We start from the raw sequence: 18,829 nt of genomic DNA, 5'->3' as shown, positions 1-18,829 counted from the left end.
CAGTCAGCAATAAATACATCTTCTGTCCTCACAGCCACACGCTGATGGCAGCTGGAGGTCCCCCAGCCCACCTGCAAGTTCCTATCAATTAAAAAGGCACCAAGCACATCAAACCCATTTCATTAAAACTAGCGGAGATTTCTCCCTTACACCTTCCAGGGGGGCTGGCTACCAATCCATGAAGCCTTGCACCAGACGAGCAAGTAGGTTATTTGCAATACCAACAGGAGCCACCACTGAAGAGAAACTGGAAGAGAAGGGAAAACAATATCCTCACGCTTCTCAGCTACCAAACTAATCACGTGCTCAAAGCTACATGGCCATGCCCCGAAAGTTGCTGGCTCCTTCTTAATAGTCTTAAATACTCTTAACTTCTGCTGATAAGTAGATGTCAAAGGCATTTAGCATCTTGCAGGGTCAGGCCTACTGGCAGATGGTTGAGGGAAAGGCTATGCATGAAGAGGGCAGAGAGGAAGGGAAAGAGGTGGGAGTGGAGAGGGGTAGAATTGCCCTGAGTTTTATCCTCTACAAGTCAGTCAGTGGTTTTATCATCAAGCACTGAAGGAGTTAAGCACTAAAGCACAGACACTTAATCAGCTTTCCCCCTTCCTTTCACATGTGATTGGAATGAAGCTGCACCGAAGCAGCCCAAAGGGCTTATAACAGCTCAATTTCGCAGCCTTCAGTTTTAATCCCCATCACCCAGGCTAAGCAGCATGGTGGTGCTGAGGCTGCTACTCCACAGCGGTCCGAGCACCTGGATGATGATGATGATGATGGTCTTCCTCCTCCTCTTCCTCCTCCTCTGCAGCCTGCAGGTGGCTGGAGAGCTCCTGGATCACAGCAGCCCTACCAATCTGGTCATTTCTTCTCTTCTCCATAATTAGATCCTCCAGGCTCTGAAACTCCAGCGTGTGGCTGCGCTTGTCACCCAGCCTGATCTGCAATCGGTAGGGCTGCTTGCCTATGCGCAGCTCCCCACCGATTTTAAACTCCCGCTTGCCGTACCGGCACCAGGCAGCGAAACACTCTGAGTTTCTCCAGCTCAAGTCCCGGTCCTTGCAACCCACCTGCTCCAGGGCATTGCGCACGACCACAGCCGGGCTGAGAGGTTTGTAGCGGTACAGCTGGTTGGCAATGCGGCCCCGTCTGCCCTGGCTGGCATCGGTGAGGAAGCTGTTCACCACCTCCAGCCTATGCAGGTGCACAACTTGAAAATCCCCAACGTAGACCACCCAGTGCGGATACTGGGCCTGGCACACAAACTCCACCAAGTCACCCGGTTTGCACCTATTCAGCAGGTTCTCCGGGGTGTACGTGCTCAGATGCCCCCCACCGCCTTCATCGCCTTCCTCCGGCAGCGTGTCCTCCTCAGAAAAGCTCTTCTGGTAGATACACTCATCCCGGTAATAGACTGAGCACTCCACCTCGTGCAGCTGGGGATCGTAGGGCTGCAGGGCAGGGTGCTCCCCCCCCAGGTCGTGCACTGAATCCTGCTGCTGTTCCAGCTCATCATCATCATTCGAAAAGATGTAGGAGACCCCGATCCTGGGCCCTTCATCTCTGTCCATACCTGTCGGGTCTGCCGTGGGAACTTCCTTGTAGTTCAGATGGGTCAGCTTCTCCACCTGGTTCCCCATGCCCGCTGCAACGACAGACACACAGCGGGGCCATGAAGGCTGGCACGGGGCGAGCGGCTGCCAGAGAAGCGGCGGGGTGCCACGGCACAGCACCCCCACCACCGCCACGCACCCCACCTCTCCCCGCCGCGACACAGCCCCTGCGAGAGCCCCCGGGGGCTGCGAGAGCGCCTCGGAAAGGGCCAGCGGTGGCCGCCGGGGTATGCGCACCCCGCTACCTGCGCGGGGAAAGGCGAGGCGGCACCACCACCTGTTAGGCGGCAGCGAGGAGGAGGAGGAGGAGGAAGGCGCAGGAGCCGCCGGCGGAGCGGGCAGGCACCGAGCCACCTGTTAGAGGGGGGCTGCAAACGCCGAGGGAGGTCTGGAGGTGCGAGTTGGGCACGGCCGCCTTGCGCCCCCCCGAGAGCCGCACGGGCGCGCACCTGCCCGCCGCGCCGAGCCGCGCCGAGCCGAGCCGAGCCGCGCCGAGCCGGGCTGCCGGGCAGGTGCGCCTCCCCCCACCCCCCCCCCCCGCGCCCTCCCCCGGCACCGGGCGGCTGCAAACTTACCCGGCGGGGAAAGCGGCGCGGCGGCGGGAGCGGCTCTAGGGCGAGCGGGCGGCGGCGCGGCTGCGGGGGGTGGGCGCGCAGCGCGGCTGGATCATGGCCCCGGCCCCGGCCCCGCTCCCGGCCCCGCTCCGCGCTCCCCGCGCAGCAGCAGCGCCCGTGCGCCGCGCTGCCGGCACTGGGGCTGTGCAACAAGCGCGGAGAGGCACGGCCAGGGGGAGGGAGGCTGGATCCGGCTGCGGACGCCCCGGCGAGGGCTCAGCCCCCAGCATTTAAAGAGGCAGCTCTTTTTTTTTTTTTTTTTCTTTTTTTTTTTTTTTCCCCTCCCTTCTCCTTCTCCCCCTCCCTCCCTTTCCTCCTCCCCGCACCTTTCCCCCTCTTCTCTCTCCTACATGCCAAGCGCTCTGCTCCCCGCCGAGGCTGCTTTGCAAGCGGAGGTCGGGCGGCAGGTCTCTCGGCGCCGCGGCTGCAAAGCTCTTCGCGGCGCTTGGCAGCGGGAGCGGGTGTGCAACACGCTCACACGCAAACTCCGCGCGCACACACGCGCTCCCACGCGGCCCCTTTAAGGGAGCGGTGCCATAAGGCAGCCCAACCCGCCAGTTTGGGGGCGGGGGGGGGAGTAACTGGGAGCCGGAGTTTGCCCGGGACGGCACCGAGCGATGTAAAGTCCCGCTGCGGGGCCGTGGGACTCGCCGCGCTGCACCCGCAGGGGCGCGGAGGGGCGCGCAGGGGCGCGCAGCTGCCCGCGAGGGAAGCCCCCGCTCCGCGCAGCCCCGCTCCGCGCAGCCCCGCTCCGCGCAGCCCCCGCCGGGGGGTGCCTCCTTGGGGCCACAAACAATAACAGGGAAGTTGTAAAGCGAGCAGAATCAAAGAGCCCGGCTCTCCCGGGCTGACTTAGTGCTTTCGATTCCTCCATGAGCGGAGCGTGTAATTAGTTTTATTAATTTCTTTTCTTCCCGACTCCAAGAGATCGCTCTCTTTTTCGATGTAGAAGATTATGTTTCTTTCCCTCTGGAAAGGCATTATAAAAACTGGTGGGGATATTTTTCTTTCTGTGGTTTGGAGAATGCAAAACAATATTCTGCTTTTTCATTAATGCCTAGTTAGTCTGCTAGGTGGGTTTATTGTTCATACTATTTTAACATGCACTGGTAAATCCATGCTGTTAAAATAGACTACAGAGGTAATTTATGGGAGCTAGGAGTAATGTCTTTAATTTTGTCTCACATATTCCCTTTGTCTGTTGCCTTGTAATTTATAAACCCAACTACACACCACTGTTTTGAGGATTCACTAAACAGCAGCGAATGAACGAACGAATGTTGTGTTACCGGGGTGCTGGGCACTTCCCACAGACTCAAAGAATACGGTTTACATCAGAATATACAGCTCTGCGGTTTCAAATATGGACCTGCCCTTTGGAGTGGGGAAAATTGCTGCCCCTGGGGCTGGGGAGACACACACTCTGCTCTGCTGGGGATGTTGGGGCAGTGGCGGCAGGTGACGGGCAGCCGCATCAGGACCTTTTTGTTTTGAATTCACCTGGTGACTCTGTCTACTGGAGCATTTTAGAGAGCTGAAAATCACATTAGGATGTGCTTCTGAAATTAGCCTCCCAAACACCCACCCCCGACACGCACACACACACTTCAGTTTGCATCCCATTCCTTTCACGTTCAGCCAAATTAGATGTACTCCCAGCCGCAGGATTGGACCGATACTAGTTGAGTAAACCTCCAAAATGTCGTTTTTCAGCACTGCCTGTTTCGCTCCACAGTTCCTCTCCTCTATAGCTGCTGTTGGACAAAAGAGGGCCCTGCTTCACAGTCAGAGCTTTGTGAAATTGCTTCTGTAATTAGGGATAGGCGTGCGTAAAGGTGAGAGTATCCTAAAAAGAGGAGCTAGACTGAAGGTAGAAGTGACTTTTTCGTGTTCTCCCACTTATATTAGAAGCTGTGCCTCAGCGCCATGCCGTTCTGTCTTTGGAGCAGTTTTATTTCTTGGCTAAAATGGTTTGGCAGCCCTGTGTTGACGGCCAAGTTTCCACTTGAATCTGCTGCAATGTGTGGAAAGCTGTGTCTGTGCAGTAGAAGCTCAGTAGTGCCCAGAGGAGTCAGTCGTGTGTGCGTGCACACCCACATATTTCCAGCTCTATCTTGTTCTCTTATTTCTTCCTGTCCGCTTCAGCTTACCCCAGTGCTTAATTTTCTGCGCCTCGTCAGCTGCTTTGATCTCTTTGAGTTTCCTTTCAATGACTGCTCCTCAGAATACACATTCTCTGATCAATCTGCTGCTTTCTAGGAGCAGAAACCATTGGCGAGTGTTTTTGTGTCGAAGAACACATACGTAATGGCGTACTGCACCCGCTGATAAGGCATTGGATGGAAAATCTGCGAAGGACTTACAGTGCCTGTGTGTCACCTGGGCTGGTGCCTAAAATTATGATGCTTAAAACTTCTGTGTGCTTAACCTCTAAGCCTCAAAGCAGCTAAACTCCACGAGCGCAAGGGATGGGGTCTGGTGGCAGTGACATGCTGTCTCAGTGACTCTGCTTTTAGAGAGAGCATTGACCTCTTGCATAGCTTTTGGGAAAAAAAAAAAAAAAAAGAGGACTTTGGTGCTTATCTGCTAAAGATAATCTTGTTTGTGGGTATGGAGTGGAGGGAGGAACAGTTGCACAGTTGCTGAACTGGGAGCCTGAACGGCAGCAGGGCAGAGTTGAAGACACACCCCTGACCTTGCTGTTGGAGGCTTCTCAATTAGGTGACTCCTTGCTCAGTGTGCTGGCATTTGTTATCCAATTTTGACATATTCAGCTCTGTGCACGTGTCACCGAGGGAACACTGTGGATACCACAGCCGCAGCCGTGCTCGAACACCTACAGAAGCGAACAGGGCTGCCCACACTGTTAAATGAGGTAACTCCCCGGGGTCACTCCCGTGTCCCAGCCACTTGCTCATCCAGATTCCGTATTTGTTCCTTGTAGATTCTCTTTTGGAGTGAAAACTCCACCCCAGACAAAACCCGGGTGCGGTTGTGGGGCTGGTACACTCCAGGCAACTCTCCCATCTGAGTCCCTGCAAAGACTGCAAGGAGGCAGGGGTCAGTCTGGCTCCTGCTGCTCTACACAGCCCTCCAGCACTTTACCAGCTGAGTTTGCACATCCGTAAGCTCTTGATCAATTGTCGAGCGCAGCAACACATATCTACAGTTTCATGTCACAAAAATACCATTTTAGTGGGTTGCATCACGGCTTGTAGGATGTTTGAGATGCTTGAAATTTTGATTGCCCATAACACACAGTCTAAATAGTAATTTCCCTTTTAAGGCCCAAAAACCCACCATGATGCAGGGCTCTCTGGAAACCCAGAGCTGCATGGCTATATCGTCCATAGACGCAGAGGGGACTGTACTTCTTGGCTTAGAGACTGTGGACTGTCTTGGGAAGCAGCGCAGTTATCAGTCTGTCTAACCATGGAGCTGGTATGATCCAGGAACCTTTGTAGCGCTAGTTCCGGTTGCTTTGTACCTAAGCTCTCTAGTTTCAAGAACTAGGTGCCCAAGTTATTTTGTTGCTCCAATGGTATATCACTTTGTTGTTCCAACGCTATTTTATTTTCAACCTTACACAGAACTTACGTGCAGAGATTGAAGAGGTGATGTTGATTTGAAATCACAATTCATCCTTACTTAGATGTGAAATGCTGTGTTCTCATTATTCTTGATATTAAAAGATACCCAGTATGAGAAGAGGTAAGTCTTCTTGTTGTATATTCATACTTTTTCTGAGCAAGCTATACTTCTGTGTAAAACAAGGTTTAGCATCATGTTGTGTAAGGATGTTGTGTTTCACAGGTATTCAGGCAGCTGATGGCTATGACACCCTTGAATTATTTAATAGCTTCCATTTCTTTCTTCAGTAGAGTTTTACGAGAACTGAGATAAACTATGCTCCATTTGGCATGTAAGCACTGTACTGCATCATAGACCTAGCAAGCTAGAGCACTTAAACACCGTGGTGGAATTAGGAGCACTGGAGGAATAAACCACTTCCTAGTGGAGTCCGTGGAAGTTCTATGAAGTTCTGTAGAAATCACTCATGCCCTTAATTGAGGGAGGTGTGTGACTTGAGAGCTCCTTGATGGATGGCGTCCTTCCATGACAGCCATAGCTAAGTCCACCAAGGAAATTTGGATCCAGAATTGCAATATCACTTTTGTTGCCTTTTTGTCCTCCAGTGGAACCTGCATCCCTCAGGCAGGCACCAAGTCTTTGTAAAGCCAGGAATGCCATCTAAAATGAGATTCATTAAAGCTGGCACGCCTGAGGTAGCTGGTGGGGAACAGGGCATAGAGTTATCGTCCTGACAGCTGTTGGGAAATGGCGCTTCCTTTCACTCATGTCACACAGCCTAGTACTCTCCCAAGGTTAAGTGCTTTAATGAGGTTGGCTGTTTCTCACACACAAGAGGAAATGGTGCCATGTCATTTAATAAAAAGCATTAATATTTCAGATTGCTTCCTTGGGGTATGAAAGACCAAGGCTGAAGTCTCTCACCTCGCTGAAGGAACTTGAAGAGATATCTCCCAGGAGAGTACTGAAAGCCACCAGACTGTAGCCTATTTTTGAGCAAGTCGTGCTCTCTCTGTCCCACTAAAGCTGTTCAGCTTTGTATGGGCTCATTAAATACCCATTCAGTCAGTCAGGGAAAAAAAAGAAAAGAATGACAACAGCCCTTAGATCAGATGCAGGAAGGGGATACGAGTGCTCTGAGGTCCTCTGTAATGAATATTCAGATGTCTCACAATCATGCAATATCTTAATCAGGAGTCATTCAGACAGACCCACCAGAAAGATCTGAAAGTTTTACTTTCAGGATACGCTTATGGAAGAGTTTTATTCCTCTCTTCTCAGGAAGACGTTGGGCTTCTGGGTCTCACATATCCTGCATGGCTGGTGTAACCCGGTATTAGATATCAGCTCCTCCTGATTTCTGTTGCGTTAGCGCCATACTGATACCTGTTGGACCAGGCCTCGTGGTCTTACCTGGGAAGAGGCACGTGACCTAGGAAGAGGCACAACTAGCGTGTGACTTGTGTTTGGGCTTTTAAGTGAAGTAAGCACGGAGCTGTCACTACTCTGCCTGTGTCTCCAGGAGAAATATTGGGAATTCAGATAACCAGAAAATTTATGCATCTCAAAATGGTGAGAAATATCGTTAAATTCTTGGTTATTTCTAAAACTTGAGATTCACTTGAGTGACATGAGAGATATAACGATCCTCTGGTGATGGGAAGATTTTATCTGTATTTAGCCTGTAAACTTTTGATGACACCATCAAGAGGTGCTTCTGAATGTTTGGTTTTCTGATTCCATATAGTGTAGCATGGCCCACCATATATTCAAGAGCTGAAAGTGAGGGGAGCTGCAGACCAGAGAGAGACACCTGCATCTCGAGAACACAGAGGGGAAATTCTAACTGCCGTGTTTACCACATCAGCAACCTCTGGTTTTTCTAAAACTCACTGGAAGATTGTGGATCCATTAACTACTTTCAACATTGTAATTTGTGACTAGCTGTGATCTGTGGCAAAATAAATTGCTGAGATTGCCAAAGCCGTAGAGTTTTTGACTGAGGCATCCAAGCCGTATCTCAGAAGAAGCTCTTCCACTGTGAGATTGTAGTGGGTGCATTCCAGCAAATGAAAAATAATTCATATGTCAGTAAAGGCCTGAATTCTTAGGAATTGTTATCAAACTGACTTGAGCAGCAGGCGAAGCTTAATTAAAATGCAGTCTTTTTTTTTTTTTTTTTTTTTTTTCCCCAGAAAATAGCAACTATATTTCAAACACAACATGGAAGGAGGTACAGCACATGCATCTTTCCAGCATGAGAACTACTAGTCCCTTACATCTCTCATCTCTTTCTCATGCTGAGCTTCTTCCCCAGAAGCTCCTCCTTTAATGTGTCTTTTAGCACATCACTGGGCTGCTGGCTGCCTTGGTAGCACAGCATGTCCTTTTGTACGCAGCCAGGAAAGGGTGGAACTGCTGCGTTCAGTGGACAGACTTACGATGATTGCTCCTGGTGTGCCATACTGAAGCAGAAGCCATTACTAAAGTGAAGGAATCTTTTCTTTGGCTGTTGCCATGCTGCTAATAAAACATTTAAGTATTAAAAGTAATATGAGGTGAACACATCACGCCTTCCAGCAAATCTATGACGTGACTACAGATTACCCAGAGAAGCTGGGGGTGCCTGGAAGTGTTCAAGGCCAGGTTGGATGATGCTTTGAGCAACCTGGTCTAGTGCCCATGGCAGGAGGAGTGGGAACTAGGTGATCTTTAAGGTCCCTTCCAACCCAAACCATGCTATGGCTTCCAACCCAAACCATGCTATGGTTCTGTGATTCTATGACTGTGTGCTCATGCCTCCATTTTAAATGGGAGGAACCACTGAGCACAGTGGCTCCTTCTGTGATGCCAGTGGTGTCTGTGCCAGAACATGAGACTGATCATGTCAGAACACATGGCCGTCCACGAAGTGATAACACGGCCGGGGATCTGTGGGGTCTGCTGTCTTTATCCCATCTTTGGATGCTTGCTGATTTGACCCAAAAGTGCTGGCCACAGCTGCTCCACGCAAGCATCTCTGTGGGTCCGTGGCAGGGTAGAGGAGCAAGTGTTGGGTGGGTAATCCACCTTATCATTCACCCATTAGCTTGGGAAACAGGATAGTATTTTCCTTCCCTAGCTAATGGAAAGCAACAGAGATACAAAGCCTCAAACCACCTGTGAAGGTGACATTTTGGGCTTTCCACGGGACCTGTTCCAAACCCAGCAGAGCAGCACTCATCCCCTTGCTGGTCTCAATTGGTGAGGGTGCAGTGCCACAGGGGGAGCAGCTGTAGAGTTTGTACACAGCTGTCTGCACCAAGGAAGGCCTTGGGCTAACCTGGTTCGTGGTGCGTGGGTGGAAAGGGAGCAGTGCACAGCCTGCCCTCCGTGGGGGGCTCTCATGAGCCTCGTGTCACATCTTTTATCACCCACAGCCCTCGCCACCGGTGGATGCACAGAGTGAACCTGCGCCTGCCACAGGTCTCACGAGCATGCCTATGGGATGGGGATTTGCTGAGCAAGACAAAGAGGGAACAGACAGCTGAAGGATCTGCTCTGGGCCGTTAGCATCGCGGCAAAGCTCAGGGAAGCTCACGGGCTGGAAGTTGCGTCAGTCTAAGGCAGCTTTGCATGCACACCCCCTGCAGACTGAGGCACCAGCAAAGTTGAGTGAGAGCAGTATGACACCCTTGGGAGCACAGAGGGTGCTTTAGCAATGAATTTGGGCTTCTAAAGAAGTGAAATGAGAGGATCTATGCTTTCAGCCCTCTGGTCTCCGTTTGTGAACAGAAGCTTACTCCTACCTGAAGTTCTGCAAAGATAAATAAACCCATTAAGGTCCTGAGGTGCTCAGAGTGCTTGCTAACAAGGCCCACAGAGGCAGAGAGGGAAATCACTAGGTAGGTGCTAGATTTTTCCAGGCAGTAGGAGTGTCTGAATTTGAATCAGCCTGCTGATGCGCACCATGCTCAGGGAGGTCCTTGACTCCTGACCCAGGCCTGTCTCTGGAAACGGTGTGCAGCAAACTACCTGCAGCATGCACACCAAACACCTTCCATGGAGGTGATTTTCAGTTGTCTGCAAGCGTCCCTCTCCCTTAACTCACTAATGATGCCGCTGACACCTAGGAGGCTGCAGGGGACCAGCTGAGCCTGGGCAGGCTGAAGTCACTCCTATGGATTCGTTCATGACTGCTGGCAGCCAAGAACCATTTTCTACCTTGGTTAAACACACACTTTGAGACAACCTGCTCAGCTTTGTAGATAAATAGCCGGTACGGTGGCTGCTGTGTTAAACAATTGTTGCCCCTTTGCAGAAGGCACATGAGCACGAGGAAATACTGCTGTGCTGAGCATGAGGGAATGCCCCTGTGTTTCTTGTTTGAGAAAGCATGTGTATTATCCTTGTCTTCCGCTAAGCCCTTTCTGCTAGTGCCTGTGGGAGGAGAGCAAGGAGCAGATGGTTATTCCTCCAATCCTGTGAACTAGTTAGATGAAAATGATATTCCTAGTAGAATCTACTGTCAAGGAAGCTTCTGGCCTGGTGGATGGCACTGCTGGGTTGGATTTTTAAAGTGCTCTCTGGATAATGATGTGTGTGCTCATAATAACGACTTTAATACCTGTTAGAACTGACAGCTGTATGCGTTTGCCTTTCTGGAGACAGATGTTCTCCTGCCTGGTTATGTGGGTTGATTCCAACTGGGGAAAGAGGATGGCGTAAGCAATGTGCTGTTCATTGCTATTCCATTCCCTTTTTTTTTTTTCCCCTTCCCTTCCCTCCCCTCTTTCCTTCCCCGGGCTGTCTGCTAGGCAGGAGTCTGACCGATCACATCAGCTGCTGCAGGGAAGCCCCTCGGCCATTCCAGTTCATCCTCCTCCGCCAACTGTCAGAGTACAGGAGGGAGGCTCAGGGCAGGGCTCTGAACTCATCTCAACTCAGCAGCCCTCAAAGCACTTTGATGATGCTTTCCATCCTCACGTGTGATACCAGCTGCAGACTGGGCTTGATGCTCATGCTTATAGGCAGTGCTTAATTTCAGACAGTCTCTATATATGTTAAAGTTGCCGGCTCCACACCAAATCCCTTTCCTTGGCTCTTTCTGTGCAGCACGGTGTTCTCTTGCTCTGATTTAAGTGTTTTATGGTTCCGCATGAAGGAGATAACAGCATAAAGAAAGCTGTGTGCGAAGATAAATCATCTGTAGGGGGAAATATGAATACTCTATTTTTTGGAAAGCAGCAAGGCCGCCATGCCAAGGGACAAAGACACTTACTGTAGTAAGTGTCTGCAACAATCAGCATACATCTCCACTGCCTCAAATTCAAAGTGATTTCAGTGCAAAACCATTTTGCAGTGCAGATTTTGTGTTAGAATGAGCAGTGTAAAGACACTCCTCTAAGGAAGGTGCACATTCCCATTTTTCACCTGAAATTTCCTTCATTTGTTGTTTTAAACTAAATCCAGTTCATAGTTAAATTGAGGGAAAGACTCCAGCTGACTTAAGGGATGATGAATGAAGTTGTGTGCATTGTCTTCTTCCAGGGCTGCAAAGATTCAATGGTCTAATTCTACTGGTTATTCTCCCTTTTTAGCATTTACACTCTACTGATTCTAAAAGTATCTAATCAGAAGCAGGACAGTGATATTTCACTGATATAGAGTAGAAGATCAGGCAAAACTATTCCTACAGTCTGTGCCATTTCTTTGTTCAAAGGTCTAACAATAAAACCCAGTTGAAGGTAGTGTCTCCAGGATAAGATGTCATAAGCTGTAGCTTGGTTACAACTGGAAAAAATGAACAATTAATCTGATTTTGGATCCTCTAAAGAAGTGCCTCCATGACTGTGTAACACAGAGCAGTTTTGTGTATTAGTGAAACTTCGGCAAGATTCACAAGTTTGTGAAACGTCACACCTTTTTTTTTTTTATTTGCTTCACTTTTCATCCATGAGGAACTCTGAACAATTCATGGCCTTTTAGAGTCTTTGTTGCACCTTCTTTTATAAGCACAGAATGGAAACATTGCCAGTTCTAAGTTTCCAGTGCAGACTAATTAAAGCCATATAATAGCCATATTTCAAGCATGACCTTCTGAGGCCAACTGCATCCTGGGCTGTATTAATAAGAGTGTAGCCGGCAGGTCCAGTGAAGTGATCTTTCCCCTCTGTTCAGCAATTGTGAGGCTGCATGTGGAGTGCTGCTTCAGTTTTGGCCTCCCCGGTGCGAGAGGGACAGCGACAGAGCCAACAGACACAAGCTGGAATCTGGAAAATTCAATTTTAAATATGAAGTTTTTTGGTTTTTACCAAGACGGTGGTCAAATACTGGAATAAATAGCCCAGAGTGGCTGTGTAACCTCCACCTTTGGAAGTGTTACAGACTGGACTGAATACATCTCAGAGCCACCTGATCTGGGTAGACGTGCTTTGCACAGAAGGTTGGATTAGATGACCTCTACAGGTCTCTTTCAGCCGAAATTATGATTCTGTGGTTCTCACAGGACACAGTAGTTCTGCTTATTAATAATGCCTACTAGATCCAGTGAATCCAGTTTATAACTTCTTTCGACTCCATCCTGGAGTCTGCTTCAGTAAGAACTAGATAAAATCTTCTGCTCAATTTGAAACTCCATGAAGAGATAAAAACCCTCGAGGCTCTCCTTGACTAAATAGTTACGTTCTGATTTTCCTGAACTTCAAAGGCAGAAATGCTTTTCTGCCTGGAAATGTCTCTGTCTATGGAAGCCTGAGAAAATAACTTTTCTTATCCTTGCGGATATACTGGGTCATCTGAACAGGTGAAAAATCACAGAACGGCTTCTCTGATTCTCCCCGAGCTGTATGTACTTCATCAAACTGTGTGCACTCTATCCGTGGTGAGTAGCACCCTCTTAGATACTTTGTGGGGTACCCAGGGGACATTGTCACTGCCCCGTGGTGGGACTGTCGGGCTTGAGCAGTGATGCTCTTCTTCCAGTCAAGGGCTTCATGAATTCCCTTTTTCATTAGAAATTCTAACATACTAGTGCTGATGGGCTGAAGTCCAAAACCCAAGCTCTACACCATACTGAAGTGACAGATATGCATTACAAATCCCAAATAAATGCTTACCTTAAGGCCAGAGGTTGCCTCCATTCTTTACTGGCCTAAACAGGATTGTGAGAAGGTGCTACTCTTGTAAGCAAGTGTGTGAGACCTCTCAAGGAACATGGTCTCTGGTACTGCTGTATTCAGTGGCCGTGAGGAGGGGCAACTGGGTGGCATCTTCCATGCTGGAATGAAGTCACTGGGTGCCATGCATGTCTGGGGTCCTCTAGCTTTCTTGAAGCTAGGCTTATTCATTCCACAAAAGAGGCTTTGAAAAGTTGATTGCTTAGGTTTTAACTTTTCTGAAAAGGTTTCTCTGTTAAAAGCTTCTGGTTGGAAATACCAGACCCTGTTGTTGCTAAGATTAAGGTATTTGTTTCTTAGAAATGTCTTATAAACCATCACGTGGGTTATTGCTCCTTCTTTAGCCAAGTAGAGCAAAGGTGCTTCAAGTGAATTGTGCTTCCAGTAGGATCAGTTTTGCATGTGATTTTAATCATGGCTTTGGGGAAGGAGGGGTCAGATCTAAATTTTCATATTTGTAACTTCTATGGAAAAAAAAAGAAAAGCAGTCCTCACCACGAACATGTGGGGGATTTAGGCTGTTTTAAATGTTGATAGCAAACCCCCAAACCAGCTACACTGTTTCAGTAAAAATTTAGAATGTGATTTATTTTTGCACACTAATGAACAAGTGCACCATGATCAGATTTATGGGTTTTGCTTTTCTGGAACAGGAATTTTTTCCCCACTTTATTTCTGTGTTGTTTTTCTTTCCCCAAGGTTAATGTCATAAGCAAAATAAAATCTGACTAATTAACTCCGCCTTGGGAAGATTGTAAATACCTGTCAAGAAACGAAAGATTTTTTGCTGTTGCTAGACAGTGACCTTAACTGTGACCTAGAAAGATCGTGTTTGTAGTTTGTGAATGGAGTCAGTAACCACACTGTGATATTTCTGGCCTTATTATGAAATACACATCACAGATTGTGTCTAATTGCACTTGGTGGTTTTATGATATCTGTAGCTACTGAGCCAAGACTCGGATGTCAGATATCAGCATTCTCACTATAGTTAAAAGCTGCTGCCACGTAATAGGTCTGTTTATCTCTTTTCCACCTTCCAAATTGCTGTGTCTTGGGTCAGCGCCCTAAGTTCATTTTTCAGATATTTCTGACCAAGGTTATTAGCTCTCCCCTTTAAAAACCAGGGTGAATTAGTGCTGCATTATCCCCCAATCTGGGAAGCGTGGCCCCAGCTTTTATCATCATCACTGGGCTGACTTGAGCTAGACTTGAGCAGGAGATTGGTGGAATTACTTCAGTAGGGCGTATCCAGCCCTTTGCTTAAGTCTTCTGCTGGTGTTCACAGAGGTTGTGGGATTGCTTTGGAAACCTGGCAGAAGTTAGAACCATGACTGTGGAGAACAAATCCATCCTCATTTCTCCCAGCCTCAAATACATGTCCCTGGCTTGAGCTGGAGATGTACTTACGAAGAAAATATGCGATAAATAGTGGATATTCATGTTCTGAAGAGATCAAGGGAGTGGTGCTGATGCCTCAGGCAGCATTGCCGTTAGCGTACTGACTAGTCCTTTTGGCCTGTCCTCCCGGTGCCTACGAGGTTCCAAATACCGTGGTCGGTTTCTGTAGTGCAAAAGGGCTCTTGTGATGCCTGTGCCTGGATGGAGGCTACTGTAATGGTCTCTGCGTATCCCTCTCCCCTCTGACTTTCTCAGGTCACGCAGGATGCCAACAAATAGCAATATATTTGCAAGGTCTTTCCACCATGACGCTGGAATAAGATACGGCTGAGAGCAATTGTGTGGTGCTGTCCCACGTCTGCTTTTCAGAGAGTCACCACTGCCTACAGCCGCTTTGTGTCTTTGGCACACATGGTGTGTGAGCTGCCAGGAAAAGAGCTAAAGTGCTGGGCTCCTTGCTGTGTTCTGTCTTCACGGAGCCCTGTGCTGCTCCCAGTTTCCTGCTACACAACAGTTTTTGCAGCGTGGTTTTTTTCCTCTCTTATGCACTTGGTACTGCCAGTAAAATGTGGGTTGTTCTCAATGCTTAGCATCAAGTCCTGCATATGATTTATCAACAAGATTAAAGCCTGGACACCTGTGGAAATTGGACTCCAATGTCCCATAATTCTTTGGAAAATGCCAACCCTGGTAGGTTTTGCTGTCCATTACATTTAGCCTTATTTAAATATATGTTCAGATTGTAAACAACAACCAGTTTGTCGACTTTATACTTATACAGGTGCACCTAATTCAAGTCTTGGTCATCATACTCACGTCTATTCTTTCATGTCAGTCGCCTCTTTCTTTGCCCTCACAGTCTTTTTTCTTTTATTTTATGCAAGAAAGGTGACATCTCTTCCCAAAAAAACTTTTTTCCATGCAAAGTAGTGCCATAAGAACTCGTCATCACTAAGATATTCTCCTGAAAACATGGAAACGTCGGTGTCTAGAACATTCTGATGTGACAGGTGAGATAGGTAGGCACTTGGGACAGTTGCACAGTGCTATTGAATCTCCACATCATTTATAGCTTGTGCTGCTGCTCAGTGGCTGAGAGAAAAGGATGCTGTAGTTCTCCTGGGACTTTTTTAATTGCTGGACGTATGGAATAGTAAGGAATAATTAGTACAAATGCCCAGTGTAAGATATCCAGCCATTGAGTGTTTCTTTCAAGGGAGGACTCTGGGCTGCTCACTGTGGTAGTGTGGCTGCTCTTGAGCCTGACAGCAAGGAATGAAGTGGTATTTCTGTCTGTCTAACTGCCAGGGTTTCCGCCTGCCTTTTCTTATCTTCTTGGCTCCGCACCAGAGCTTGCTGGCCCATGAACTTTGGTGATGCTCTTGGGTGCTAGACAGCCAGCTCGCTGAGCTGGAGGTCCTTGTGCCACCCTGGGCAGCGTCAGAGGTCTCCGAGAAAAAGTCAGCTGGAGGAACAAAGAAACTGAGAAACTTGAGATGTGTCTCCCATGACCCCATGAAGCTTAGAGAAGAGCCTGGCTAAATTGCTCTTTGCCCTAGTTGTTTTATATCCTTTTTTATCTGCCTGTCAGGGCATTGTCTCTTTGCTTGAGAAAGTGAAGAACAGCAGGCACTGAACAAAATCAAAGTGGTTGATAATCATCTCAGTGAACTGTTTGGAGACTGCAGTCAGTGGTTGCAGTAAAGCTGGCTGGTGGGGAGGGAGGTATGAAGACTTCTGACTAAGACAAGCTGTTATCTAGAAGCTTTGATAAAATACCTGAGAAGTGATCAAGGGTAAAATTTATCCCTAACTGTGCCAGCCCCATTTTAGACTGGAATTCTTTGATATCAAAATAGACATCACAGACTATCCATTTTGGAACCAGCAAATTTATGAGGCTGCTGTGATATAAATAAAAGAAATTTTGAGGATCTTGAAGCAAGGCAGATTAGCAGAACTCCTACTGACTTCAGCAGGAACAAGTTTGGGCCTTGAGTTATTTGTCTCATAACTCTTCAGCAAAATGGAAAGAAGAAGGGTCTGGGATTTTTTTAATCTAAGATTTTATTAATGTCCAACCAGGACGCTGTTTAATCTTTAAAACAAATACCAGCACTCAGAACACATCAATTGTTTGGTTTCTGAGCTCTGTGTTACACTTATTCTTGGACAGGCAAATTACAATGAGAATAATCATTGTCAGAATACTAATGTGATGTAAACTAATGTAGAGATATTTATTCAATGGAATGCAATTACCAGCAATACTCTATTTTCTGAACAGTGTGACTGTAATCCAATTTGGGCTGTTTAACCCCTGGTGATTTGTTTCTGTTTGTATTGTGATAGGCTGAAAACAGGCAGGATTGCTGGGGGCAGCAGAAGGGAGAGTAAGGGGAAATAGCGCCACATGTAATCTGAGATCTTAATGACTTTACTAAATCTACATAACCACAGGGCCGTTCATCATGGTTGTGCTGCTAATTGAATTTTAAAATAGGGGTAGATCCTACACTTACTTTCTCCCAGCAACATTTCATTTTCTGATGAATGCTTAGTCACCAGTTTAAAAAAAAAAAAATTATGGCTTTAGCCTAAATTACATTAGGACCTTGGATTTTGTACAGGACAGGATTCTCAGGTACATGGTGGCAAGTGACAGAGAGGATATACAAGGTGACTTTAACGACCAGCTTCTCTTGCAGAAGTGTTCTTGACTGGAGGAGTTGCAGCAGGATCCCATGGGCAGGGATATGTTGTCAGCACCGATAGAAGTCGAGATCTGATCTCTCAATAAAAGTGCAGGGGTAATCTAGTTTTAAGTGCAGGGAGATATTTTGTAAGCACACAAAAATAAGTGGGGAAGGCCTCAGTGTCCGTCTGGTGCAGAGTTTGCTAATGGTGATGGCAGTTCTGACTTTGAGCTGAGTGCAAGTACATGCAGGCTGAACCCTGAAGGGTGGAGCTGGACCCAGTAAGGGGAACAGGGGGTATGGAACATTCTGCCTCTCCCCAAACACCAGAAAAAGATGTTGAGGAATGAGGATAACCATCACTGGCAGGAGGATGGATCTATTTGCCAGAAAGCTAGACACAGCTTGGTGGCTGTCTGGGTTGGAAGACCCTAGGGAATAGCTATTCAGACCTTTTGTTAGTACCACATCTTCCCCCCACCAGTACCTCCAGTGAAATTAGGCCCTTTAGTTACAAAACCCAAAGGGGCCAGAGATGCAAGGTTTCATCACAGCGGTCGGTCAGTATGGAAAGGGCTAGGTGCATGCATACTGCCACCCCTGCCTTCTGCACAGGACAGGGCTCCTGGTGGGTTTTCAGCTCTGCCTTTCTGGCCACCATCACTGAATATCTCAGTGGAGGACAGCAAACGAAGTGGGAGGAGTGAGATAGGATGGAGGCTTTGATAATGGTGTTAAGAGATACCAACATTTTGTTGCCTGGTTGGTTCTGCATAGAAGGATGTGTTCACCCGGGGGCAGGCTTAGGAAGGCTGGGATCCACTGTATCCCCTGGGATTATCTTCGCAAATGAGTTGTACTTTACACCCCCTGTGCTTGGCCCCTTCCAGAGAGATGTCAGTTCTTGAAGGCTTACTGATGTAACCACCCATACCTGAGGAAGCCCTAGCTTCCTAGCAACTGATTTGAGATTATTAACAATGTGTATTGTGCCAGAGACCAGAGGCCCCAGCTTTACTGCGCTTAGCACCGCGGAAATACAGCCTAAGAGAACTATGCATGGCCAAAGGAATGCATAAGAGCATGGCTATTCAAAGGTAATTTCCCCAAGATAGGAAACCTTCAAGCAGAAACTGTTGCATAACTGCCTCCAAACTACAATGCACAGGAAAACAGTTCTCTCAAGAAAAGGGCTCTGGATGGGAACCTGAGTAAGATTTCCAGCCTTAGGGCACTTGCACTTTCATTCAGGTTTTTGTGTCCTGTAAACACCTGTCTTGGGGAAAAGATGCCGGCTGAGGCTTGCACACGTTTGCTGTTGGCCTGTCTTTAGTTTTGCAATGGTAAAAGGGAAGCAGAAATAGTGAAAAAACCAGGTAAGAATAGCACAGTGAGGACAGAGTGGTCCTAACTCCCAGGGATTCTGCATGCGAGGGATTTGCCAAATCAACCCCTTAGTATTTCCAACAGCCATTCAGCCATAAGAACTTAAGCTGTGAGTGAAAAGCACACAGTGCAGCTATTATTCTTTCAAGTCTCAGTCGAGCTGTTTGCTTTCTCACTTTTAATTTTTAATATAATTTATCTTGTAAGTCTGCATGAGGTGACCCTCCCCAGTCATTTACCGTGCGTGCTGCGGGGTCTCCTGACAGAATGCAACAAGGACTCACCACAGCAGTGAACCAAGGAAGAAGACAGTTGTGTTTCTTCCAACAGTCCTTACTTAGGCCCAATTGGATTTAAATTACATGCTGCTA

At 47.8% G+C, this 18,829-nt stretch overlaps 1 protein-coding gene across 1 annotated transcript; it reads right to left on the bottom strand.

Moving 5' to 3' along the window:
* Positions 1 to 734: 734 nt before the first annotated feature.
* Positions 735 to 1,640, bottom strand: LRATD2 (LRAT domain containing 2). The gene has a single exon (XM_009950974.2). It carries the CDS (start codon positions 1,638 to 1,640, stop codon positions 735 to 737), a length of 906 nt encoding a protein of 301 aa, XP_009949276.1.
* Positions 1,641 to 18,829: the final 17,189 nt, after the last annotated feature.

The sequence above is a fragment of the Leptosomus discolor genome, chromosome 5 (assembly GCF_034619465.1).
Source record: "Leptosomus discolor isolate bLepDis1 chromosome 5, bLepDis1.hap2, whole genome shotgun sequence".
Lineage (NCBI taxonomy): Eukaryota > Metazoa > Chordata > Aves > Leptosomiformes > Leptosomidae > Leptosomus > Leptosomus discolor.
Note: the sequence above shows the minus strand (reverse complement) of the source record. Positions and strands in the feature narration are given on the sequence as shown.

Excerpts from the sequence above, each read along its gene's own strand:
- LRATD2 (XM_009950974.2), bottom strand. The coding sequence starts at position 1,640 with ATGGGGAACCAGGTGGAGAAGCTGACCCATCTGAACTACAAGGAAGTT.